General features: G+C 38.6%; 2 protein-coding genes and 1 long non-coding RNA gene across 5 annotated transcripts; 2 read left to right on the forward strand and 1 right to left on the reverse strand.

The window, feature by feature from the left end:
* LOC126917781 (7SK snRNA methylphosphate capping enzyme bin3) lies at window positions 1-4,719 on the forward strand. Its single transcript, XM_050725051.1, has 4 exons — window positions 1-307; window positions 1,349-2,654; window positions 2,728-2,946; window positions 3,036-4,719. The coding sequence occupies exons 2-4, from the start codon at window positions 1,359-1,361 to the stop codon at window positions 3,438-3,440; spliced, it is 1,920 nt and encodes a 639-aa protein (XP_050581008.1). The 5' UTR covers window positions 1-307; window positions 1,349-1,358; the 3' UTR covers window positions 3,441-4,719.
* On the reverse strand, window positions 4,485-25,005 carry LOC126917776 (echinoderm microtubule-associated protein-like CG42247). 2 transcript variants are annotated; one of them, XM_050725034.1, is made up of 17 exons: window positions 23,852-25,005; window positions 23,305-23,529; window positions 22,004-22,526; window positions 21,513-21,690; window positions 11,037-11,270; window positions 10,836-10,952; window positions 9,626-9,857; window positions 9,234-9,529; window positions 8,883-9,047; window positions 8,664-8,759; window positions 8,441-8,578; window positions 8,107-8,367; window positions 7,773-8,030; window positions 7,521-7,683; window positions 7,249-7,431; window positions 7,075-7,170; window positions 4,485-6,973 (listed from the first exon to the last, which is right to left on the reverse strand). In XM_050725034.1, exons 2-17 carry the CDS (start codon window positions 23,438-23,440, stop codon window positions 6,705-6,707), a joined length of 3,345 nt encoding a protein of 1,114 aa, XP_050580991.1. In that variant the 5' UTR covers window positions 23,441-23,529; window positions 23,852-25,005; the 3' UTR covers window positions 4,485-6,704. The 2 variants fall into 2 exon arrangements, with proteins under 2 accessions (XP_050580991.1, XP_050580992.1); XM_050725035.1 differs by lacking the exons at window positions 21,513-21,690; window positions 22,004-22,526; window positions 23,305-23,529; window positions 23,852-25,005 and adding an exon at window positions 11,518-12,232.
* LOC126917788 (uncharacterized) lies at window positions 13,158-16,331 on the forward strand. 2 transcript variants are annotated; one of them, XR_007711062.1, is made up of 5 exons: window positions 13,158-13,374; window positions 13,440-13,491; window positions 13,574-13,808; window positions 14,526-14,654; window positions 14,748-16,331. It is a non-coding gene; the product is annotated as an uncharacterized LOC126917788 (long non-coding RNA). The 2 variants fall into 2 exon arrangements; XR_007711063.1 differs by lacking the exon at window positions 13,574-13,808.
* Window positions 25,006-25,588: the final 583 nt, after the last annotated feature.

Consider the following 25,588-nt stretch of genomic DNA (forward strand, 5'->3'; position numbering starts at 1 on the left):
CAAAACTTTCTGTTATTTTCTAAGGGTTCTGCATTTATACAGTATTCAAAAAATTGTTTTCGTCCAATCAAATTGTATTTCGGAGCCGAAAATTGCCGAAGCTATGTTCGGTTCATTCGGGTACCCACATAGAAAATGGAGTTTGAGCAAAGCAAGCAAAGCAGCTATTCGCCATCGTTGATGGGCGCACAACGACAGTTCGAAGCTGGGTGCATCACATATTTTCTGACAAACGTGGATTTTTGTGCTTAATGCGAGCAAGAAGTACACCGAACTGAAACCAAAGTCGGGTGCAAGACATTTGACAGTAAGTTTATACGTTTAGCAAGGCATCTAAAGGGAAAAATCCAAAACGAAAACTGTAGGCATAGACGACCATTCGTTTACAAAACGCCATAAACCATAATCTGCGCATGCGCGGTCGCGGGAATGATAAATTTACACAGAGAGTCGTGTATACCGTGGGTCAAAAGGATATTTGTATACCTACACTTTTTGCAATAACTTTAAACGATCAAATGATATATTAAAAACTATTTACATTAACAATGTTCTACGTATGAAAATAACATAAAACTATTTTCAATAATGCGTTATAAAAGTATCATATAATAAACATAAAAATTTGACAGTTAAAATAGTATTTGTTTATCTACTTTTGATTTTCTTAAAAACTTATAGGAGAAAACTAACTGTTTATGACACCCTTAAATTCGTCTCGACGCCGTCTTTAAAATTAAATAAAAATATCATATAGTGTCACTGAGGAGATGGTTATGATGGTTGATTTTTTATTAAATAAAAAACTTTTCTATTTTTAATACATGAATTTGTTTTGATCCCAATTGAATGCTTACTAACTTAATTGAGTTATTATAAAAATATTAGGTGTACAAATACTTTTAAAGTCATGCGATTTTAAATAGTTCGCGGGGCGACAAATAATTGCTTCAATCACTAGGAAATATTCTTTTAAATTTATGTACGTAATATGTACGAACAAGATTTTATGTAATAAATTCTTATGTGATAATGCGTTCGTTGTTTGGTTATTCATTATAGAAGGACATTATCTTAAAGCCTACTACAACGCCTTTTCCTTTATGTTTTACGTATTTTTTGATAACGTTTATGTGCTTAGATAGTTCGGAATTTTACTACCAAAATTTTCATCGACTATGTAGAATTTATATATACCATATTAAATAAATATAATTCGAATTTCATGCAATATTTTTTAATTTAGGTTTGCTATTTATGTTGATTTTTTTGAATTGTTGTCTTTTTAATGGTATTTATTAATTTTTATCACAAAATCTAAATCTAATTTCTGCAACTGTCTTTTTAGATTCTAAAAAATGTCATCCACGCAAGTTGATCGGTCCACCAAAATGGGTCATATTACTAAGAAGGAAAATGAAAAATCAAGAAAGACATTTAATTCTTCTCATAAAAAACACAAGCATGAAGACAGTCGTCATTTTAAGTTTGGTAGGAAACGTCTACAGAGTTTTATTAGCAATGGTAAATTCTTTCCACCATATAAACGTAGGAAGAAGGAAGGTGCAATTATTCCACCCACAAAATTTTTACTTGGTGGTAACATACGTGATCCTTTAAATTTAAATAGCATGCAGGATGAGGAAATAAATAGAGCTATGAATGCTGTTACACCTAAGTCTAGCCCATTGCCTACACCTAGACATAAAACAGAGGTTATTGAAGTAATAATTCCACCAAATATCTGTGACCCTTTGAATCTGAGCAATTGTAATGACAATGAGGAATATGAAAAACAGCTTATATCCCCAACTAAGAAATGTTCTAAGCGACGAAATAGAAAGAAAAAACGGGCATCTTCTGGTTCTGGGAATGATGCAAGTGATTCAACTGAAATCAAAATTAAAGACTGTGATGCTATTGATATTGTAGAACCCATGGAACAAAGTGTTCTAAACAATATTGTGGCAGAGCAACAACAACCACCACTGAATTCATCACCGACTAATTCATCCAGTCAGCCTAAAGAGACAAAACCAGAAAGTTCACAGAAAGACAAGAATAAATTACGTTTGAAAGGTTTAGAGGAACCTAAGGACAAAAGGTTAAGGAAAGTGGATGTTAAAGATAAAATTGTCAGTCCTGTAATTCCACAACCTGGAGGCTGGAAGACTAGACCACTGCATAGGCCAAGTCAAGATAAGAAGAAGAAACAAACAATGCCCAGGTTCAGAGAGAAAGATGCTCGTTATCAATATGGAAATTACAACAGGTATTATGGGTACCGTAATTCTCATAATGATATGGATACAAGACTGACAGTATTTGTACAGTACAAATATTTATTTATTGACAAAGATGTATTAGACATTGGTTGCAACATTGGTCATATTACTCTTTCTGTTGCAAGAGATTTCTCTGCCCGCAGTGTAACTGGTATAGATATTGATAGAACACTCATCAATATAGCTCGAAAAAATATTAAACATTATGTCAATTGTGCACAGTCTCCTGCTGGCAACGAGGATAGTGATCACCAAGATGTAAACTTCTTTCCAATATCTATGCCAATCATTTATGGTCCAGTTGACATTCCAGGTTTCACAAAGAATAAAAGTCACAGAGGTTTCCCTTACAATGTCACTTTTGTACAGGTATTGTATTAAATTACATATATTATATCACGTAAATTTAAGTTCTAAAAAATTTTAATATATTTATTTTTAGGGTAATTATGTGCTCGAGGACGATTCACTATTGTGTACAGAACAGCCGCAGTTCGACACAATTCTTTGTCTGTCGATAACTAAATGGATACACTTGAATTTCGGAGATGCAGGTTTAAAACAGGCTTTCAGGCGTATGTACGCACAATTACGCCCCGGTGGAGTTTTATTACTAGAACCTCAAGGTTGGAGTAGTTACTCCAAGAAAAAAAATCTTACAGTAAGTATTTCCCTACTTGCTCTAAAAGGTATATTTAATCATTATATTATCCTAAAATTGATATATGTTACTTTGTTTTCTTGTCATAGGAACGGATATATAAGAATTATGAGAGTATTGAATTTCGACCGCATAACTTCACGCAGTATCTCTTATCTTCTGAAGTCGGCTTTTCCAAATATGAAGTGTTATCGATACCTCCACACCCATCGAAAGGATTTCAACGGCCGATCTATTTGTTCACTAAAGCTGGCCTATCGCAAGAGAGATCTGATAATTCTGTGAAAAACGTAACAAAACGACAAGAACGAGAGATTGAAGAGAGGAGAGAATTAGAGCAGGAGCAACAGCATGAAGGGAGAAGAGAATTGGGACAGAAACAAAAAGATGAGCAGAGGGCGGAATTACAAGAGCAACGAAATGATGAAGAGACAAGAAAATTAGAAGAGGAGCGAAAGGATGAAGAGAGGAAAAAGTTCGACAATCTAACTTAATCATGTGGATGAGGAGGTTGCGAGGTAGTGCCGGATCCTTACCGGCTAAAACCTCTAAAGTGGGCTACCACGGCGCGATCGAGGAAGCTCTGCGAATTTCAATGGAATACATCACAGAGCTCTCCCGCGCCGCGCTTAGAGCCTGTCTTCAGAGGTGATTAACAAGAGCCTCTCGTCGTACCTCGATTCCGCGGCGCTGTAGGACCGTATTATAAGATCTTTTACAACGCATGTGTCAGTTTTTTTATTCATTATTTTCCTCTACTTTCAATAATGTCAAGGTTATATTATATATTTATTATATTATATTATATTTATGTCAAGGAATTATATTTTTAAGATACCAGTCCTCAGTTAGCAGATAATGTATACAAATTAAGTTAAATTTTATTCATTTTGAAGCAAAAATAAAACGTAAAATAGTCATTACAGACTCGGCTTAAATAAAATTTTATAGGAATAGAGGAAGGACAATGGATAAAAACAGCTGATACTTGTGTCTAAAAAGATCAACCGCGTGATTGTTAATACTAGAGATAAAAAAAAAGAGAAAAGGAAAACACGGCAAAAGCTTCCAAAATACGGACGTACGGGTGGCTTTCCTTCTTGTATTATCTAGTCTGTATATCATAGAGGAAGAATGGAATAATCACTTGACAGTAACTTTGTAGTTCAAAACGAAACTTCGTTTTCAATTCAAAACTTTCTCGCACGTTCCGCGAAACATTTCTGTTCGAGTATGTTTCATGCGCTCCAATTGTAATTATACGCATTTTTTGTTCAAGTTCCATTTATAAAATAACCACTTTGCACGCATTTATCACGATTTAAACTGATGATGAAACTGAATAATAAATCATCACAGATGAGTATGGCGTCTCGTGAAATAAAGCGATTAAGCATTGAAAAACACGATAAGGAAATTGTTCAGTAATTAGTAATTGGCTTTTTTCTGATATAAATTGTACTGGTTTACATTCTTTTATGTATTTGTTTCTGTTTTCTACTTGGCTGAATTTTAAACAACTGTTTTTTCGTAGCGCATAGACATTTTGAACACGAATGCGGCCGACACGTTCATACCTTTCTATCCTTGAATAGCTATGCGATACGAAATTCGATGTGAAAAAATGAGAGAAAGATGTTTCAAAGGAGGAAGGGAGACGTGGACGTGTTACGTTTGAGAGGATGAAAGGAAAATGAACCACTTAGACGCTTACCAAGAACACTCATAGTGTAAGAAATAAAATTATTAATAATAAAGAATCGCTTTGAGTTACTGGTTGTGTATATTTTACTCTTACTGATTACCTATAGTAAAAAAAATTTTTCATTATTTTTAGAATACGTCTAATAGTTAATAGTAATGATTCAATCATTTTGTATCTAATGTGCAGAATTTATTGTAGTAAGATAGCTTTCTACACTGTTACGATTTTATGCTAAAGATTTGAGGGATCGTTTGAATCCTTTTCGTTTTTGTTTCAGGACGCATCGAAGAGCAAAATTCAGTTCCGCCTGCGATTGAAACATTTTTTTACGATGATTCTTATAATATACGAATTTATTTGCTTTCGCAGATATTTCAACTTCTTTCTAAAAATGATCGCAAAGTTCATATATTCAAATTTCCTTAGAAAAGTAACAAGTGTAGTCTGACATTCGTTCAATACATAATAAAATAATGGAACGTAAAAGCAGGTTTGAATCGTCGATAAGAGTTCGTTTAAAGGTTCGGATAAAGGCTCACGGTGATCACTATCCTGAAATAGATTCGATCACACGAGCTCTCTCTCAGAGAAAGCAGTATTTTGAAGCATGCAGGCCGTGAAAAAATTTCGAACTCGATGCCATGGCAGTGACGATCCCGAGCATAGCTTGCTAACATGAGAGATTCTCCTGTTATCATTTGCATCTACTACTATATGTATATATTTATATATATAATATATATTTCTGTAATAGTAACATATCGTTTAAACTCTGTATATTTTTCCCTATACTTCATCAATTTGTTTTCTCTAGAAATAGGTGTGAACAAAAGGGAGAATCGACGGAGAAACGCGTTGACCCGCAACAGCATTTTCTCTAAAATCTTCGAAACGATGAAAAGAAAAATGAATTGACCATCGTCCCGGCACAAAGGTGCATGTAATATTTATCGTCTTCATCTCAATTTTTGTTTAAATCTATCTCCATTACTTAAAATCTACCAAGGGGCGCCAGCGCCTCAAAAATTGCACGCTCCTGAACGTGCACATATTGTTTCTTTTTTTTTTTTTTTTTTTTGTTTCTTTTTCTTTTATACTCCTACTGGATACACATATAACGTGTGCCTATTTGTATTGCTTTCATTACGACTTTAATAATGTACTGCATCGTTGTAGCGTGATAACATTATCGTTTGTCGCTGTTATCATAAATGCATACAAGAAGTCGTAATACGACAATGGCAAAACAGTTGAAGGAAGGGAAGATAGATTCTTGTCCTTCGCTGTTACTATCGTCGATAAAAGAAGTCCCGATCTTTAAACGTGTAATGAGAAATTCTGTTCAAATGTCGGTCTTAAGAAGTAAAAATAATTAAAAACATCGTGTACGGATTATTTCGTGGAGGTGGATGTCTTGGAGAAATTCACAAGATGCTATGATGTGGCAACGGATGTAAAAAGTGAATGTATTGCACTTGCAAGACGCTTAACTTGAAGATAGTCGAGCGATGCAATATATTTTCAGTAGATCTTATCTTCCTTTCGTTTACAAATATCAAACTACTTCTTTCAACGTTTCAGGGAATAAAGCGCGAACTGCGTTGCTGCTGCATGAAACTATACTTAAAACGTGAAAAATGTCTCCTTGTCTCTAGAAAGATTCATCGACACAAAAGTGAGGCCACAGACAAACATGCCAGACAGTTTTAACGCTTTCCAGGTTGGATATTGGACAATAAACGACAAACACATTATCGCCGGAAAAAACATGCTTGTCAACCGAATCAAGTTGAATGAAAACGTTTGCAAAATTTGCTAAGTATCGACTCAGCCGTTCAATTCTTTCGCTGAGGACAAACTGCTGAACGCATGTTACTGAACTGTATTCAGCGCAATGATAAGAAGATAAACGTTTGTCGCGTTTGTTCATTGGTATTAAAAAAGTTCCACAATGGAACGAATCATCGCGATTTTGTACAGATTGCGTTAATAGTCTAGTTACCAGACTATTGAAGACAAAGGCAAAATTTATAACAAGAGGTAGTCCTTTTATCTACTCGTCGACTAATTCCCAAAGCATGAGCGCAGCGTCGGTCCCACCGACGGTGACGACATTCTGATCGTTGTAGAGAAATCTGGCGCAAGCCACTAGAGAACTATACACTTTTTCTTCGACGTATTCGGCCTTAGCACTGGTACATGGATACCTGAAAAGTCTCAGATAGCCTTCTGCATCACCACTGACTAACATGTCATGAGCTGCTGACCTACTTGACGTAGTTAGAACAGTCGTTAACGGATAGTAACGATTATTCCACATTCCTGTAAACAGTATTGTTATATATTATTTTAATAATCCTGAAACTGTAATAATAATAATGTACAGTGTTGCTTTTACTGTTATAGAACTTGCGTATACTTACCAGATACCATGTATCCAACCATGCAGTTGTGCGTGTACCATTTCACATCCTTCATAACTAATGGACTCTTCTCCGATGATAAGGCTTTCACATCCCCTGAAAAATGTACTTTAAGTTATATTTATTCTCTTTAAAATTTAAAGCTAATTTAATTATAAAAATAAGCAACGTTACAGAATACTAAGTCGTAGTCCTGTGTAACAGTCTGGAGAAATCTGCTATCGGAACTCCAGTCAAGCTGCACTAATGGTTGCGTTCCGCGGATCTTGTTGCTCTTCTTGTACGAGAATCCGTCTCTAGATACTCTAAAGAGATATACACTACCATTCTGAGAACCCATTGCCACAATTTCTCCCGCTGTTCAACAAAAATAAAATCTTATATCTTTTATAATCAACGTGCAAAAATATACAAATATATAATCATGTTTTATATGTGTATCATACTTGGATTATAGCCAATGCATGATAAAGGTGAACCACAAACTCTAAGGGTTGCCACAGCTGCCCCTGTGTCTGCGGCGAGGACCAAGAGATGACCTTCAGAAGAACCAGCGGCAAGGGCAACTCCAAAAGGATGGAAAGCTATGCAAATGCACTCAAAACCGACCTAAACAAACGTTACATTTGAATTTAAATTTTAGTTAAGATTTAACAATTTTTATTTGAATGTGAAAATTTGAAGATTTAAATTAATACCTGTGTCGTCCACAAGAGTTTATGTCTGCGCCAAAGAGCAATATTCTTATCATGACCCGCAGTAGCGAACACTTCGTCGTCAGGATGCACAGCAAGACCCCACAACTGTCTCCCATGGCCAAACACGACTTGATTAAACCTTCTTTGAAGAGAACCTTCTAAAATATTATTCCTGGTAGTTCCAACATAAATATTTCCGTCGTTCCTTCCTGGTCTCTGAGGATAAATACTTCGCACACCTCCTACTGCCTCTGGTAACTATGTAATGTAATTTTCAGAAATAGCATAACATATAATACTTGCCTATTAATTAAAATCTAGGTTACACGCATACTTTAGTGTCCGTGATACGTTTGTAATTCTGAAGGGAATCCCACGCGGCGATTTTACGGTCTTTTTCTCCGCCAGAGAGCAACGTTCCTTCTGATAGCATAACAAGTGAGCTAATGCCTTTATTATGCGCCTCAAATTCCATTCGTACAAAGTATGCACCGTCCGCATCCACGGAGTAAACGGTGATGAAACCGTCGCTGTCTGCCGTGACAACATCTCCGTCTTGCTCGAATTGAATGCTAGTCACGTGCGTACGGGATGGCTTAAATGGAAAACCAGAATCAGTAAGTAGCTCCAAATAGACGAGCACACGTTTACTTCACATTGCAACGTACAGGTTTGATAATGTCCGTCCTTTCAAAGAAACCGTCTTTCCGCCGATTCCAGAAGGTCAAGTGACCTCTACCGTGCGTAATCAGTAAATTGTCGTCGAGAGGATGAAAAGCTGCACCGGTTAGGTCCTCCTGCATGGTCTATAAAAATTGGTATTACACGCGGACATTATGATATATGATCATGACATTGTAGCGTGCGCGAAGTAGGTGGAGAAAAGCTTACCGCCACTTTACCCAACAAATGGCCCCATTGCCACTGCCACACTGAGAGTATCGCCTCCCTGCCAGCGTCAACTGCTAATACGTAACTACCCCCGTTCTGTGCACCAAGAATCATATAGAAATGTGCTCGTTGTTCAATTCTTTTTTATACGATATTTAGATTCACGTTATTTTACTACATTAGTATCGCGTATGTGTGCATTTGGGTATGATATTTTACCAGTTGAGAGAACGCTAACGCGGAGACGCCCATCTGGAACTCAGTCATTCCGAACACGTACAGAGTAAGCAGAGTCTCTGTTGACCATATGCGAACGTGTGGTTGCGCTTTTCTGTGTCTACCAGCTTTTTGTCCGGATGCCACCAGCTCTCTACTTGGGTGAACCTACATATACATTAAGCGAATACGTTGAAATATTTAATCACACTTATTCGATCTTAAAATTCCGGAGATGTTAAATTATCTTTTTACATTTTTTGATTTTAACGTCTGATCTATTTTAGATTCCCGTAATATCTTTCCGATCAATTATAATCCAGTTAAAGTCCCAACTGCAATCAACAATAATACCTCCATGCACATAATATCCTCCGTATGGCCCACATAGTGCCGTTGTGCATTTTCCTCTCTGTCAAAGAGAACAGCCACGGCAGCGACATAGTACAAAAGTTCTCCACTCGGTAGAACCCAGAGATTTCTTCGGGTATCGGTGCCCCGATATCCGTAAACCCATTCAAGTTGCAGCTTCTTATCCGGCGGAGAATTGTCCACCGGTGGCAGGTGGGAAGGTGGATAAAAGGATCGTCTCAATCCTCGAATAGTCACTCTAGCTGGTTCGTCTCGCAATACCTCGACAACGCTATAATCTATTTAGAGAGAGCGTAATGTGCTCGTTTAATATCGTTATTTACAATTAGATAATCGGTGTACATAATGGATAAGCGAAGAGCGATATGGAGAACCGTTTACTCGGACGACGTCTGAATCAGGGGCATACAAAGCGCGTGGTCTGCTTTTGCTTCGAGCTCGTCTTTGACGACCGATATCCTCGACCACAGTGGGTGGTCCTCGTGATCTGGATCTTCTTGCTGGGGATGCGGTAACAGCACCAGCTATACCCATCCCCGACCCAGTACCCAGATAAAAAGTATCCACGTCAGCGAATTCGTTCCTTAGTTGCGAGAAACTTCTTACCTGTCAACGGTATAGTTATTTAATTTAGAAACAGGTGAAAAATTGTGGTTTTATTTTTAATATTTTCTTTAAACAATTATCCTTGATTATAAATTCTAAGGATGCGGTATCGATAAAAATAAATGCGAGGAAGGAATGTAGGTGTCAAAATGAATGAACCTAGACACATCTTGTTCCCGTGTCGGAATCATGTCACGAACGTCACTGTTGACGTAGACGTCACAGGGCGTATACACGATGATGCATAAGGTAGTCGCAAGAATGCTCGCTAAGGAAAATTGGTCAATTTGAAATTCATATACGGTCGTGACCTGGAAAGATGGATCTCTGACCTTTTTTCCCACGAGCCTCCAACCGATTTACAACGGCTGCGATCACCAGAACGTATAATCGTGTAATCTGCTATGACGTTGTGAAACTCGAATCAAAAATGATTAAAATAACATGCAACGATGAGAAACAGGAATAATAATATCCTACTTCCATCTGCTATCTTTTTGCACTAACAAGATGTGAATTTCAGTATCTATTGAAGCGAAATTTTGTTTGTATCGCTTAGTGACCTATTTCTTTTTTCAGGAATTTTATTCCCTGATTACCAACGATATTTTTGAGTATAATAAAAAGATCGTTCGGAGGCGATTGAAAAGAGAGTTAATCAACGACCCTATTCCATTTATTGCAAAGAAGTCGACCCCGATATCGTCACGCTTCGTTTCGACGCTTCTACCCCCACCATCGCATGCATATTTATGGACAAACATTATTCAAGCAGATTTTATAAGTACGATGCCGAGCCAATGTCTTCGATTTGCATAAATCGCTGATAAACTTTCGAGTCGCCCACGTTTCGGCCGTTCACGAACGTACACCAATCGATCACGATGTACGTCATCCTTCTCGACAATTTCGGCCACAGATTTTGTATTATATTTCACGTGAATTTTTACAATACTTATTTCTATTGCAGTATTTTACCTCTTGACCTGAAACTGTGAACATTCTTTTGGCCCCATTCATCTTTAATACTTGTCCAAGATCTTCCAGCACTTCTTCGAACGGTTGTGAAGTACGGAGGTTCAGCAAGACTCGACACTGAAATCAATTAGTTGTAACTTATAAAAAAGAAAAATATAAAGAAATTTGATATACGTTTTAGGTGTGCTTTGTAATTACTACCTGTACTGTATGATCATGGTTGTTAACGATTCGTATGACACGTCCCGAAGAAGGCTTTCCACCGCCAGGAGGTGGTGCTTCGTCGGTGATGGAAGCTTTTCTGCTAAGACTCGCCACCGCTGGTGGTCTACTTTGCCATCCTCCGACACCACCTCCAACGCTTGCTCCACCTCTGCTACCTCCGCCAGTAGGACTCGTGTACCAGGTGTTGCTTTTCTTTCCGTAGCTGGCCGGCTATTATTCCAAGTTAGATAATAAGTTAAAAACAAGTCGTGAAAACCTCAAGCAATTCCATTAATGATTTCTAACGGCACTGGCGTATGATTGGTTAAATAAATATAGTGAAACTATGCTAGTGGCTTTAAGGTTTAAATATTCATTTTAATTGTTAACACTTTATATCACAAAGTGCCTCACTATATTTGTTTCACCCACTATAATTTAACATTAATATATAGAATCTGATTAGGATTTGGAGGACCTGCAACATATCGGCCGGCAGCGATATAACTTCAAAGGAATCGCTCATCAACACGACAAAACTGTCGCAGCCGTCCCAGGATTTAGGGCTACAGGACTCTAGCTCGGAGTCGCTATAAGAGTCCGCCTTGTCTCCGCCGGCGCCAAAGTCCGGCTCCAAGTCCGAGCGGGACGAGGAACTTGCCGACTCAATGGTGAACCTAGATCACTGTAGTCTCACTCAACGATATTCACAGTCCTTAGAGAACGTTCTTCACTGAACAATAAACTTTATCCTTGCTTGTTCACATTCTTTTCCATCACTTGCACACAGTAACCCTTAGTTCTTCTTCAATCTTTTTAATTCTTCTAATAATACCTTATATAACAGATCGAAAAATTTTAGTTATTTCTTCTGTTTTAATCATACAACTGTACTTCGTAGATTGGAAGACTTTAATTTGATTGTATAATTGTATGAACAACACGGGTTCGTAAAAAAGAACGGGAAACTTCTGTGGAAAAGGCGATGCCTTGTAATCGCAGCGGCTGATCGCAAAGGGAACTATGATCGGAACAAACGAAAACGTGGTGTTCAAAGCAAACGAGGGCCGTAAGAAGGTTGTGCCACTAGGTGCAACCTCAACTGTGTTCGATGGATAACTGGAGGCGGGGTGTGTACTGCCTCATTGGGCTGGAGAACCAACCCCCTGGCTGCAACATCCCCTACCCTCCCCCTCCGCTTTCTAGGAGAGCCATCGCGTCTCAAGGCCAAACAGCCACCCCCTGTACTTGAGAGTATATAGCTCACCAGATCGTGCGACACGTAGATTGCTGGTCAAAAGTTTGGATTCACTACACGTTCGAAGAAATGCAAAAATCTTCAGAAGTCTGTTTTAGTCAATGACTTATTTTCTATTCTTAAATCGAAGATCTATCGAAGTATGGAAAATTGTAGTTAACACGTTAATAAATTAGTCGTTGGTAATTTTATATTCATAAAGATTTTATGTTATATCGTACAAAATTTTATATTTCTATATAAAATTTTTTCTTATATGGCTTTTTATCTTTTGCATATCATAAAGAATACTTTATAAGCAACTTAAAGGTAATATACTACAGGTGCAGTATTTTTTTTTTTATCTTCATCTCACGTGTATGAGATTTTATATATAACAAGGTTCTTGCATACAGTTGATTGTTACAAAGTATAGTTCTAATGTAATTTTGCCTGTGTCATGATTTGTCGACAAATGATGGTATATTATGATGGACGAGTGGAAATTTTGTTAAATGGAAGCTTGATGGACACCTGTTAATGAGGATATACGTTCGAAAATGAGTGTTCGCAATAGGAAATGAGGCTGAAAGCATTCTTTGGAATTAAGGGCGTCCACGCCCTGATACAGCGGCGTACCGAATGAAAAAAGAAGTAGCATCGTATAAGACCAATTATCCTTGTTGACTAAATGGGGTCAATATTCAAGTAAGACAGAGAGGCAATGAAAAAAAACGTTAACGAGGCTAATAGTGTAATAAACCGACTTATGAATTCGAGACACGCACGCTGCTGCCGGCAGAATGCCAGAGATTCGATGACCTTGCAATCGTTTGCTATACTTGAGATCTTTCCAAATTTATCAGTGGCAAATAACAAAATTTCATAAAATCGTGCAATTCAATTATTTCACAGATATTTCTTACTTTTCTTTATATTAAACCTTGTATTAATTTAAACTTTGTATTAAGCGACCCAAACAATGATACAAACAAGTTTCAGAGAAATTCATCACTAAAAGATAACTCGATCGACCAATAGATGTGTACGCGTTCATCCTCGTGCAGTTGCAATGCAATGCCAGCTTTGATGGGATTGGTATGATAATAGAAGCATAGATTAACACAAGGTGAAGGTTAAACGACTCTCTCTTTCTCACACAGGCGAGCAACCCTTCCGGTAATGCACCCTCCGTGACGTAAGCTTAACCCATAGGTAAGCTATTCAGTGATTTCTTTTCTCGAAAATTATTAGCTTTTTAAGAAATTACACTTCGAAATGTATGTATGTTTAAAAGTTGTTCGAAGACGTCATAACAAAGATTGAAGACAGTTCAAGTTCAAATTGTTCTTATAATATACAATAAATACTTATGACAAAGCGACTAAGACGCTTAATGGACTCGAGGCACGAGCTTTGAAAGGAGAACATTTGGACGAGAGTGAAAAGATATACAATTTTTTGTCGCATGAATCAGCAGCAATAATTTGGACAGGATCGATTGGAATTCCGTAGATTTCACGAATTATCTGGTAATGTTATTAATTCCGATGAAATATATTTCTAAAATAACTAATTTACAAATTTTTAATTTAATATTTAATTTATATTTTCGTCAATTATGTGTATGTTAAATACACAGATACATACTATCAGTTTAATAAATAAAATTTTATAAATTTCTCATATATCAGTAAGTGATTGTTTCCGCTATAGAATAAGGAATATTATTGCATATAAACACCATCGCCAGAAAAATCTGTAATGTGCTTAGATTCTTAATGAACTTCATGAATTCTGTCCAAAGCTACCGGACAGTCTTCATTATTTACTTTCTTATATCACTGTCGAAACTTACTGTTCGACTAGACTCGAAACCAGTTTACGGGTCAACTTTGTTTCCGCAATCTGATCGACTCCAAGCAAGCTTGAAATCAGAACGACTTACACAATCTCTTCCATCGAAACGAACCTCGTAAGGTTCGCTGCTCACGAAAGTGTCTATTAATAAATTACAAACTAAAAATACACCCCTTCATCGACGTCCAGGGCACAACGTCGTAGAAAGATCTATTTCTCATAATTATAAGTATTTGTCGCTAGATGAAACGAACGCTCACAAATATTATGTACCCTGCATTGAAAAAACAATTTTCATAATTTCAAGCGGATGTCGTAATAATTTGAAACAATATTGTTTCTTCTATGTAATATGGTACTTATATAATCTATAGATTTCAACGTTTCAGGTGAACAGTTTGCGCGACGTTGTAACATGAAATAGCCATTTCGATCGTGTGGCTGGAAAAAAAAACGAGGCAACTAGGAGTGGAAAAAAGAAAGAAGAAACGAGAGTCCATTCACGAGGAGTTTAGCTGGTTCGTATAGTAATTTATGACGCTGTCCCCATAAATTACGATTTACCAGCGAACTGCAATATGTGTGAGTCAACGCATATGTTTGTTTGCAAGGCTAAGGTCACGGTGCAACAATCTTCCGGCTGTTGGTATGCGATCGGATGGAAGGCGCAACGAAAGTATGCGTGGGTGCACACTCTGGGTTCACCATGGGTGCTACAACCCTTAACCTTTTCACGCATTTACGCGGTCATGTACCCCGTTGATTCATCTTTCTGATACAACAATTCATGCTGCACAATATTTACGCAGTCAAATTGATAAATAGTAGAATTTTTGTGACTTTCTTTTTTCACTTTTAACGTTATCAAGAATTTTACGTTCGACCTAAATATTTATCTGTATGTATTGTAAAAAACCTGCCACATGATTCGAGTAATTCGATCTCTTCTCAGATCTCTTCAAAGATCGAACTTTCTCGATTAATCGTGACCTCCCGTTTCAATGAAAATGAAATCCTGCATATTCTACAATCGATTACGCTATAACCAAGTATCCTGTCAAGAATATCAGCCTATAGAGATTATTAAGAATATTTTAACCATCATATTTTTTACCTTATATTTTTTCTTCGTTGCATAATTTATTAGTAGAAAATTATTTGCTTTTCACATCAATATATCCCTTCGCAGAGAACAACAGGACAGGACATTGAGTTTGACTTTCTCATCTACATTGGAACACTAGCTCGCAACGTACAACAGGGTGAATATCCGTCTTGACCGTTTACCTTGTTGATAAGAGAGCGAGGACCGCTGAAAGGTCGCTTCACTGTACTCCAACCCTTAACCTTTGGCGCCAGGTTACTGGCTATAAATTATCATTTACAACACTAATTCGATTAGTCGAATTGAATATTTTAGTTAGGAAAGAACGTTGACTATCATTCTGATAAAAAATAATACGCTATGTATTTTATATATAAAATTGATACGAATTTGTGGTGAGAAAAAAAGTATTTCCATTTTCCAACAGTTTCCACATGGCATTCAATGCACGCGCGCGGCATTATAATTGGCAGGTGATAAGGCTCGCTGCATCGATAAGCTGTTTGCGCGGCGATTGTTGGGTTAATTCGGCCGATTAACATGAAACATTTTTTTTCTTCCCTTATCGATAATCTCGTATGGCGTATACACAACCCTGATTTTTCGCGACGATCGTTGCCTAAATTAACTTCGTGCATTTTGTGTAAGATGTTAATATAAAAATTGCTCACATGAAAATCATCCACAACTTACGACTATTTGTATCGTAGTGCCACATAGGCTCGATATACAATAGAACAAAAGCGTTCCACTCAATCATCTACGAATTACTTAATATTTGATATATTAAGCAGGGCTTTGATGAATTACTATAATTTCTATATAATTAAAAGAAGGCTTATCTTGACGCTTTGAAAATCAACTAGTTTCATTCCTAAAATAAAAATGGTCGCAAATGGTTTTAGAGTAGATTGATTATCAAGATTCAACAGTATCAAGATTCAGTAAGAGAAAGACTAAGGTTCTTTCTGAAATCTTTTGAAATATATTTTGCAGGATAGTTTGAAAATAATATAATAATGTATGATGGAAATAAATTAATTTATATGGGTTTTTGTTACTAATACCACATATCACAGAATTCTTCTATCGTTCCTTTCTACTGTTCTGATGTATTGGAACTTGGAATTGCATTACTTTTGTTTCATTCTGTGCATTATTAGAAGAAAATCGGGGGTTGTCGGGGCTACTTATGCATGCAAGAAGTTGAAATCGTAATTGACATATATTACAGGAGTGCGTGACGAGCGAGCGAGCTATACGGAGTGAGAGAAGGTTTAACACACAGGGTAGTTGTCCTGCGAATATTCTGCGACAAGCGTGCAGGCAGTCTGGTCAAAAGGCAACAAATACCATACAGACGGGATGCCGCAGTGATTTACATATCGTCGATCGAGGTATACACGTCATGTGGCGAAAACGTGTGTGGATTGGTGTAATACGCACCGAAGGGAACGACGGATCGCGACCGGTTTTCTTGAAATGCTTCTCTTTAATCGACCCTTACCGAAATTCATTTATTTCGAATTCGAACCTCATACATATTCAGCGCGACAACCAGCGATAAATGATCCGAGCCACGGATTACAATGCGAATAGTAACACGAATCTGCGTGTTTCATGATAACGGGAGAAAGAGGGGAGAAAGAAAGTAGGTAACGGAGCAACATTCTGATCACTTTGAATTCGCATATACACGTCCCCTTCCGCTTTGCGGATCGTTCAATTGCAATTGCATGTCGATATGTCGAGAAGAAAGTCCGGGAGTTTTTCATACGCAGATAATTAGAAGGAACTTACCGTTGCGTGGAACGACCTTATTCTTACTATTAATTGCATTAACATTCCTATTTAATATGTAGACATATGTCTCGCCGTATATTTTCTTAATTAAACTTTCCTCATTTTTTTTCTACATCGCAATTTGAAAATCAGGTCACTAAAAGTCATATTTTCGAGTAACTTCTTCTTCTCATTTTATGCTATAAATTTGACCAGAGAAGAAATATCGTGTAATTAAATATCAGCCTGTATACTTAGGCTTCTACATCTGTGAAAGCTGATTTAAACGCAAGGAGGTATTAGTCAAAAATAAAAAAACGTGAAACGAAATAAGAAGCTCGATGAAGAACTCTCCAACTCGAACTCTACAATCAGTTGGAATCAGATCGAATGTTAGCGTAATTATTCGATAACTCAAGGTATATCGCTTACAGGATCGACGTAATAATGTCAATTAAAGTGGACTGCCGTCAGTCATGCAGCCTAGAAGAACAACAACTACCTGAAAAGGAGGTGGATATCGAAAAAATTTACGAGCTTAAGGGAGTCCGTTTATCGTCGCAAATATTTTTCGACTACCTTCCTCGTTTCTTCGCCCTCTCCCTTGCCGAGTACGTGTAATTAATCTGCAGGCAAGCATGCAATATTTTCGTCGGCCCAAAGACGATAAAAGCAGAACAAAATTTGGTTCACCGAGATTATGGCTATCGAAATCTTTTCCTTACATGTCACATGTCCCATGAATAGCCTCGCGTGAAACGTCCGTAAGAACGCAACAACGATCCGTTCTTTGTAATTACATATTTTATTCGTTTCTTAGGAAGGTATTCCTTGTGATTTCGTGACGCATATAGGCCAGATACGTGCAAGAAGTTTCTGACGCTAGAGTTCGTGACATATCACGGTGGAGGGTGGCTGACATGAATTTCAGACTAGTTAACAATTATTTCTTTCAAGAACACTCACCAGCGCTGTTATATCCCTTATGAATTTACGGGAGGGAACACGTGTGCACACGACAGTAGCTGCGACCGACTATTTCAGAAAGAAAAAGGACTCGTTATCACGGCGAAAGTCGGCACGATATGAAAATGAAGAACGAGCTCGAAACATGCGTGACGGATCGTCCTACGTTTGAAACGTGCCACTAGCGATTACAAAGAAATAATCGCGGCGATTATTCAATTGTAAAACGCTGCCTGAAGGATGGCAATTTTTGGCGACGCTTTTTATACTTAATTTATATTACATCCGTGAAATTAATCAAGATACAATCGATAAGATCGAATACAAAAATGGTCGTAAGCTAAAACGACCTAAGTTACATTTTCAAGAAAAAAAAAAATCGTATAAGCGTACAATACATCATTCTGCTTATCGTTTCTTCAAATTTTATTTAAGCATTTTGGTAATACGAATAGAACGAAAATGCAAATACGATTATAAGAAACGTAGCGGTAAGCAACCAAAATGAGGGAGACCTCGATGCCCGACTAGTCACTGTTCCATGTCAGTGGCACACATCTGAATCGGTCGACGTCGTCACATAGCATCAATGCCTTTCGATGAACGGTTGTCATGCGTACGTGTGTATTACGTTTGCGCTCAGAGGTTTGCAGTAGTAATAAACTGTTACTTCCGACCGCAGTAGTAACGCCTTTGCGAGAGACGGTCAGAACATAATTGATTGCGTCAACTCACAGCCGGCTGTAATCGATGCTATATCTTCCACCGGTTCCTCGTCATTTCCGTTATCCCGCAACATTAATTTTTCATCATGTTATCGCTCCTCCATGCATCACTATTTCATTACAATTTCGAATGCAACTATAAATTTCCAAATATAACGTGATCCTCGCTTCTAATTTACGCTTTTTAACAATGGATTGTACTTATCGGAGAGGGTGGGTAAAATTTCGAACCGTTAAGAGAATATCAATCTATTTCATCAAGTTTCTTCAGACAGAACAGTGGAAACACGGTTTGTGAATCGTCTATGTGGAGAACGTTGTATTTATTGATCCCTTGCGGGACTGACCAACGGTCAATGAGATACGGTCTCTCCCTTGCTAGCTGCCCTACGACTTGAGAGCCCTGCATCGGTCTCCTTAACGGAAATACGAACCTACCCTCTCACCCTGTCTCTAACCCCCTATGCTACAACGTGATTCATACGTTCTTGGAGAAACTCGACTATGTATACTACAAAAAAAAAAAAGAAAAAAATGAAACAGCGTAAAATGTTTCGAGGAAATGGGAAGAACCAAAAACTGCATGTGCTTAGATTTCGACCTGGCTAAATTATATAAAGTTCCTATATAAAGCAATTGAACAGTGGACAGTCACTTAATGCATAAAACACGAACGACACGAAGGAAGCGAATTAACTGGCAAACGATCGAGCATCCGACCTACATTTTAGTCTGACGAAGATCAGCGGGATAATTTTTTGTGGTGTGGCGCCATAAAGAAATTTAGGTCATCCGTGTAGCGAGGTGAAGAAACTGGAGTCCATTTAAAGGCGCAACCGCTATCACGACATGAAGGAAAGATGGATTAATGACTGGTTTAGTGGGAATGAAAATATGCAGACGAGTGGAACGCAAGGAAGCACGATAATGAGGCATTAAGCGAAATAGGATGGCGTACCATTTGAACGGAACCAGAGCGACATAAGAGGGTGGACTGGTGCGCAACCGCAGATCCAATTGGCCAGCCCTTTTCACCTCGCTTTCCAGCCAACCCTGTGGTGATACTTACTCCCACTTTTCGTCCCGTTGACACGCTCCCACTCCTACCTCAAGACCGCAGATTCACCTACGTACGTCGATCTTTCATGCCACGTGGCTTTGGTAAACAATAGTCAAAATATGTACCTGATACTGATTTAGTACAATTAGATTCGGTATCATTAAGAACGAATGCAGACAAAGTTATTCTTATGGAGAAGAATTATTGATACAATTTTTTATTTAAATCTCGTTAAGCCTTCGATTGTTCCTTTTAAAATTTTTAGATGATGTCTATGATTAAAAATAACAAGGTGGTTCGTAGAGAGCTTAATATCGATTGAACCTCTTACGATATAGGTCAAGGTGAATCTCAGTCTAGATATTGCTCATGAGAATACAGGATATAGGTCATGGGTGTATGAACACCGATTATGGACTTCAATCGGCATGCGAAGGTTGCTATAAGTACGATAGGATCGTACATAAGCTTTGGCCACTTTGCCGGATTAAGGGCTGACCCAACACAAGACTAACGCCGATCGAAATAACGGATCGTACACAAGCCGAGGTAGGAAAGCAGAAACTGCGACGATACGATATACGGTATAACGAGCGGCTTAGTCACACCTTAAAACCTAGAAATTAGGTTGGGGCGTGGACCACCCTTCGCATGGCATGACGCAACGATAAATGATATCCAATCCTTCCTATCGGCGCTTTCATAAAAATAATGAACACCCGTGGTCTTCCAGGCGAATTGAGTTGAAAGGTTTAGCCGTTAATTGGACAATTTTTCCCTGCAACCAATCCCTCGACTTTCGAATCTCGTAGACGATCCCCTTTGAATTGGCCTTGATTCGCTCTACGCTTGAATAATGCAGCGATTAACGTAAGCATTTTAGAATTGACTTGAATAAAATACAATTTTAAATGTTTGATATTTGTCAAAGAAGATTGATATAGAACAATGATCGTTGTGACTGTTCTTTTTAAGTAAACTAGGCATATTAATATTGCGTGTGGCCTGCTTAAAGACTGATCTGGGCCAGATACACAAAGATTGTTGACAGCAATATACGCAGTTTTCTTATAAATTGCTATATCGCGACCTGGCCAGCTCTATTATGCTTCCTATTGATATCTGCGTGTGTATGCATTAGCTGTATGTATACGCGTGCCCAACACGTTCAAAGTACGCATTTGTAGAAGTCGCTAGTGTTTTAACGTCCGTCCACCTTCTTGCACACAGGCTGTGGCTCATGAATATTAAGCGTGTGTTATGTGTACACCAGCTCTAGGTTCGCTTTAATTATACGAACGATACGTAAGCGACGAACGCCCCAAGTAGAAAAGGATATTTACTTTTCGCCATGCATAAGTCCCTGCACGTGTTGAATTATCGCTGTCGTAATAAGATTGGTTCTCTCGTTCGAAGGGAGGTGGGAGGGTTGTTGTTACCTGACCAGATTTGATCTACACATACACGCGATCCTGTGTCTTAAGGACCTTATTTCTTCTTCGTGCAATGTATCAGATCGAATGACCCACTTTTCCGCCGATGGGCGATTAAGACCCTTTTTTCCAAGCAATCTTAAACACCATGCATAGTAACCTGATTGGAAAATAATGCTTCTTCCCAGCAGTATTTCTTTCTGATGATATGTATTTCTAATGATTCTCGCCGTTTCTGAGCTTTAAGATTTCATCTGGCGATATTATAGATAAAAAATTATAAATAGAAAGTTCATTTCGCTTACCTTGAACGATTTGTAGCTGGAAACGACATACGAGGCACCGTCTTCGAGCTCGTCCAAGGTGAGTTTACGATCACCATCCATGGAGAAGATGTGTCGTGCCCCTCTGGGCAGGTCCATTCGCAGGGACAGCCTATCCAGGAGAGCCTCCAGGGAACCGATGTCTCTTCCTGGCTTAAACCTGCAAGTTATCGCTGTGATAAGAACTACGACTTCAATTTTCATAATTAACTTCGGTTTACCGATACGTTTCATCAATATTGTACAATTAATGCCATTTAAATCTGAAACTCATTGGTAAACGAATGATTCACACTAGTATCTTTTGTATGCCGTAGGAAGAATCTCATTCATAGGCCAAAATCAAGGCCACGAAGGGTGGACACGCCACCTGCACCCAATAAGGGTACTAGCGTAAGCGTCGCTTTGTACACATGACAAGGATCAGGCTACGTAACACGATCATCAACGGCAAATAGATTTTAATAGCTTACCTGAACTCAATACCAGGAAAGTACGGGTCGCCATTTTTATAAAATGTGACTCTCCTGGCTCTCCAGTAACCGAGGTTGTTGTATCTCGCGGGCGCCGGCTCGTGTCGGCTCCTAGGCCTGTGCTCCGGCTGCTCCGGAGGCGGCATGCGGGGACTGGAGGGTCTACTCTGCCTCCAGAAGCCGGCCATGCCGCCTCCACCCCCACCTTCGTTTGCTAGAAGACCGCCACCGACCGCCTCTTGCGCCGCTCCACCTTCCACTTCCACGTCCTCTTCCTCTTCGTCTTCCTCCTCTTCTTCTTCTGCCTCCTCCTCCTCCTCTTCCTCTACGTCGCTGCGAGCGCCTCCACCAGGCATCGTAGAAGCCGTCGCAGCCGTCGTGTTGGTCGTCGTGGTGTTGGCGTTCACCGTCGATGCCGTCGTCCCGACGCCGCTAGGTGTAGTTACTGTTACCACTGAACCAGTTGATTCTTTCAGGGAATTTTCGTTCTGCGCCGCCTCCTGCTCCTCTTTCTTCATTACACCTATTCACGACAAACGATGAAAATCGCAGAAAAATGTCGATGAACTTTCCGTCGATTTCCTTTTCTTCTTTTTTTCATTAATTCTAACTATTCATTTTTCATAGGTAGATACAAAGGAGAAAATTTTTTTATTTATCACCACAGAAACTTAAAAAATATATAAGAAGTATTTTGAAGAGCAATTGCGTGCTTTTGAATTGAAATGAAAAAATAGAATACTCAATCACATATATCGTTTGGTATATACACACATATGTATAGACCAAGAAGTAGTCCGGAAGGTAAACGCCGTACAAGCCACGGCACAGGCTTTTGTGGTACTAAATCGTTTCGTTCATAGACCCTTGAGAAACCCAATTGTATTTCTATTTTGATGTTTCAATTCCCTTTCAGTTCTTCGTTACTGAATTTCATTTTTTAAACTATCTGATAATAAAACGTACACGTTCTTTCGAAATCATGTACCCGCGAAATCTAGTTAACTACTTATCTTATGAGAACAATAGAACAGAGATGTGAAATATATTTGTTTTCTAATCTCAAACTTTTTTAAGAAATATTTTACTTATGTCCTCGGACGTGGCTTATGGCTTCATGAATTTCAACAAACAAAATCTCTCATCTGTCTGATAACAGGATCGGGGAGAGCGATTATTACGTGCCATAAGAGGTTGCGCCACCTTTTAGCACGAGTATCTGATCGGAGATCTGGGTGGCCGGTTCCCGGAACACATACTCGGATGATCACAATCTCAAGTTGGATAATTAGCTCTCTCACCTGGCTCCGAGGTAGTAGTTGCGCCGGCTCCACCAGCCTTGTTGCCGCCACCCACACTTCCGTCGCGCGTTGCCTCCTCGAGCTGCCCCAGGCTGGAGCCGGCACGCAAACTTGACTGATTTTCAGCGGCGATCATCGGCGCAAGGCCGACACCTTCTGCCTCCTCTCTTTTCCTCTTCTCTGTTTTTCAACCGGTCTCGCTCTTTCGGGATCAACGAAACGATCCTGAGGAAAATCTGCATTTTTATTCAAGTATGTTCATGAAGGGATATCTTCTAAAGACTTTCTGTTGTTTCAAGATTTTGGATATTAGAGATTGTTAATATACAATAGTACCCATTATGAGAAAGCTTTGCGAAATGGAAGAGAATCGATATTATACCAATGAATTACAAAACATAAATTTTACTACATAATGATAATTCAAATTAATTAGATTACCCTAAAAGCTTCGTTACAGATTCTTTAATTTAAATTTGATTGATAATTGGAATAATTTAACTTCAAGTAATGACAAGAGCAAGATCGAGTTGTTACTTCTGCGTACCTCAAGAATCGACTAATACTAGCCGGTATTCTTTTCTGTAATGTCGTCCTCCGTGAAATTGCCTGTCAAAATTGATGGATCGTCGAATTGTTTCTTCCGTGAAGATTCAAGGCTCCACTTTTTTATGCCAACGCGAAGCAAAGAAGTGACTATAGGGAACGAAAGGGCCTCTTATGTGCCGGCAGGACGTCCACGTGTCGCGTGATTTGCCGGGGATTCCCGATCGATCTCCCTGCTTACGATGCACTTTTATTTTATAACTGCAGTTCACTGCAGATCAATCGATCGTCTCCCTTCATCTTGCTTAATTAAAAGGTACACTCAAATTTCAAGTGCACATGAACAATGTCCAAAGCAAAGTCTCTCACAAATTGTTCCTTTAATGATCCAGTGTTATGAACCCAACGTGCACTACGTGGTTTAAGATTAATGCCATGTAATTACGTTGCGTAACGCTAGATTATTCCTCGAGAAGTTAAGGTCACGAACTTTGCACAGTAATTGGTACACAATAATAACAAAAACCGAGGTGCGGCGGGAAATTTCGATCAAAGGGACTTTACATCTGATTATAGCACTAACTGATAACTTGAAAGAGTATAAAGAAATTCTCATTTTATATTATATAAATAAAATACGAAATTTCAGAACAATTTGTACGCAAAGACCATCAAAATTAACATAAATCAATTTATTTATACATGTAGATGAAACGTGGAAGTCCATCGTGAATCAGCGGGGGTGTTGCCTTTTCTATAGCTCCTCCATTCATTCCTACGCACCGACTTATCCTAGTCTACCTACCGGAAATTCACCACAATCGATTTCTTTCACTTCATCTTTCCATCCAGCATGGTCACCGTTCATCACACTTTATAAAGGATGAAATAGTAGAAAAAGAAGTCATATTTGATTTCGTTTAAAAACTAATAACTCCATCTGCTCGGATTTCAGATTGTAATCACCAACTTCGATGTAAAATTAACGAAAGAAAGAAGATAGCAAAAGGAATAAAGGAAGAGAAAAGCACGTAACACCGTGTTGATTGATCGTCCATCGACACCGAGTCTCATTTGGACGCGAGATTACACCGGACAGTCGCGATAGTATACATATTCATGCGTCCTTCGACGATGGCGTCTCGACGTTAAGTGTGTCGCTTCGAGGGACAGCCACGAACCACGCTACCTCGGCGCCGCCGTCGTTGTCCACGTCGCCATTCTCCTGCCGGGGACGTTTGCCGGCATCGACGCCCCGTGTCAGTGAACCGTCGCCGGTGAAACGAACACCGAACTTGTTGCACCGCGACCAGGAAGTTACGCGCAAACCTCGTCTTCCGTTCAGATCGCCATCCACCCACCCCTATAATCGATGGAAATATCGTCAACAGAAATTGGTCGATAAAATATTATAGATAAAAATTTACGGATCATTAACTCGTTAAGGACATTCTATGAATTGACTTAAAAAGTTTCAAATAAAGTATCGCGTTGATATATAACGGGTTAAATAATTTAGCAAAATTAAAAAAAGTTAAGGATGTTTTGTGAAAAACATACACGAAACTGATAAATATTATCTATATATATTATATAATTGGGCATTGAACTTGGAGGATTTCGTCCAGATAAGGAAATGCTGAAAAGAGGAATTTATAATCACCATTGCTTTACAGAGATTCGTGACATTTCGTAAAGTTTCGTAAAGATTCATAAAGTTAAAAATATTGCGGCAAAC

This window comes from Bombus affinis, chromosome 6 (assembly GCF_024516045.1).
Source record: "Bombus affinis isolate iyBomAffi1 chromosome 6, iyBomAffi1.2, whole genome shotgun sequence".
Taxonomy (NCBI): domain Eukaryota; kingdom Metazoa; phylum Arthropoda; class Insecta; order Hymenoptera; family Apidae; genus Bombus; species Bombus affinis.

Bases quoted from the DNA above. Each gene is read 5' to 3' on its own strand.
- LOC126917781 (XM_050725051.1), top strand. From the start codon at position 1,359: ATGTCATCCACGCAAGTTGATCGGTCCACCAAAATGGGTCATATTACT. The intron at 2,655-2,727 runs GTATTGTATTAA...ATTTATTTTTAG, and splicing joins ACAATGTCACTTTTGTACAG to GGTAATTATGTGCTCGAGGA. The intron at 2,947-3,035 runs GTAAGTATTTCC...TTCTTGTCATAG, and splicing joins CCAAGAAAAAAAATCTTACA to GAACGGATATATAAGAATTA.
- LOC126917776 (XM_050725034.1), bottom strand. From the start codon at position 23,440: ATGATCGCCGCTGAAAATCAGTCAAGTTTGCGTGCCGGCTCCAGCCTG. The intron at 8,579-8,663 runs GTAAGCTTTTCT...CAATTTTTATAG, and splicing joins ATTTGTTGGGTAAAGTGGCG to ACCATGCAGGAGGACCTAAC. The intron at 6,974-7,074 runs GTAAGTATACGC...TACTGTTTACAG, and splicing joins GGTTGGATACATGGTATCTG to GAATGTGGAATAATCGTTAC.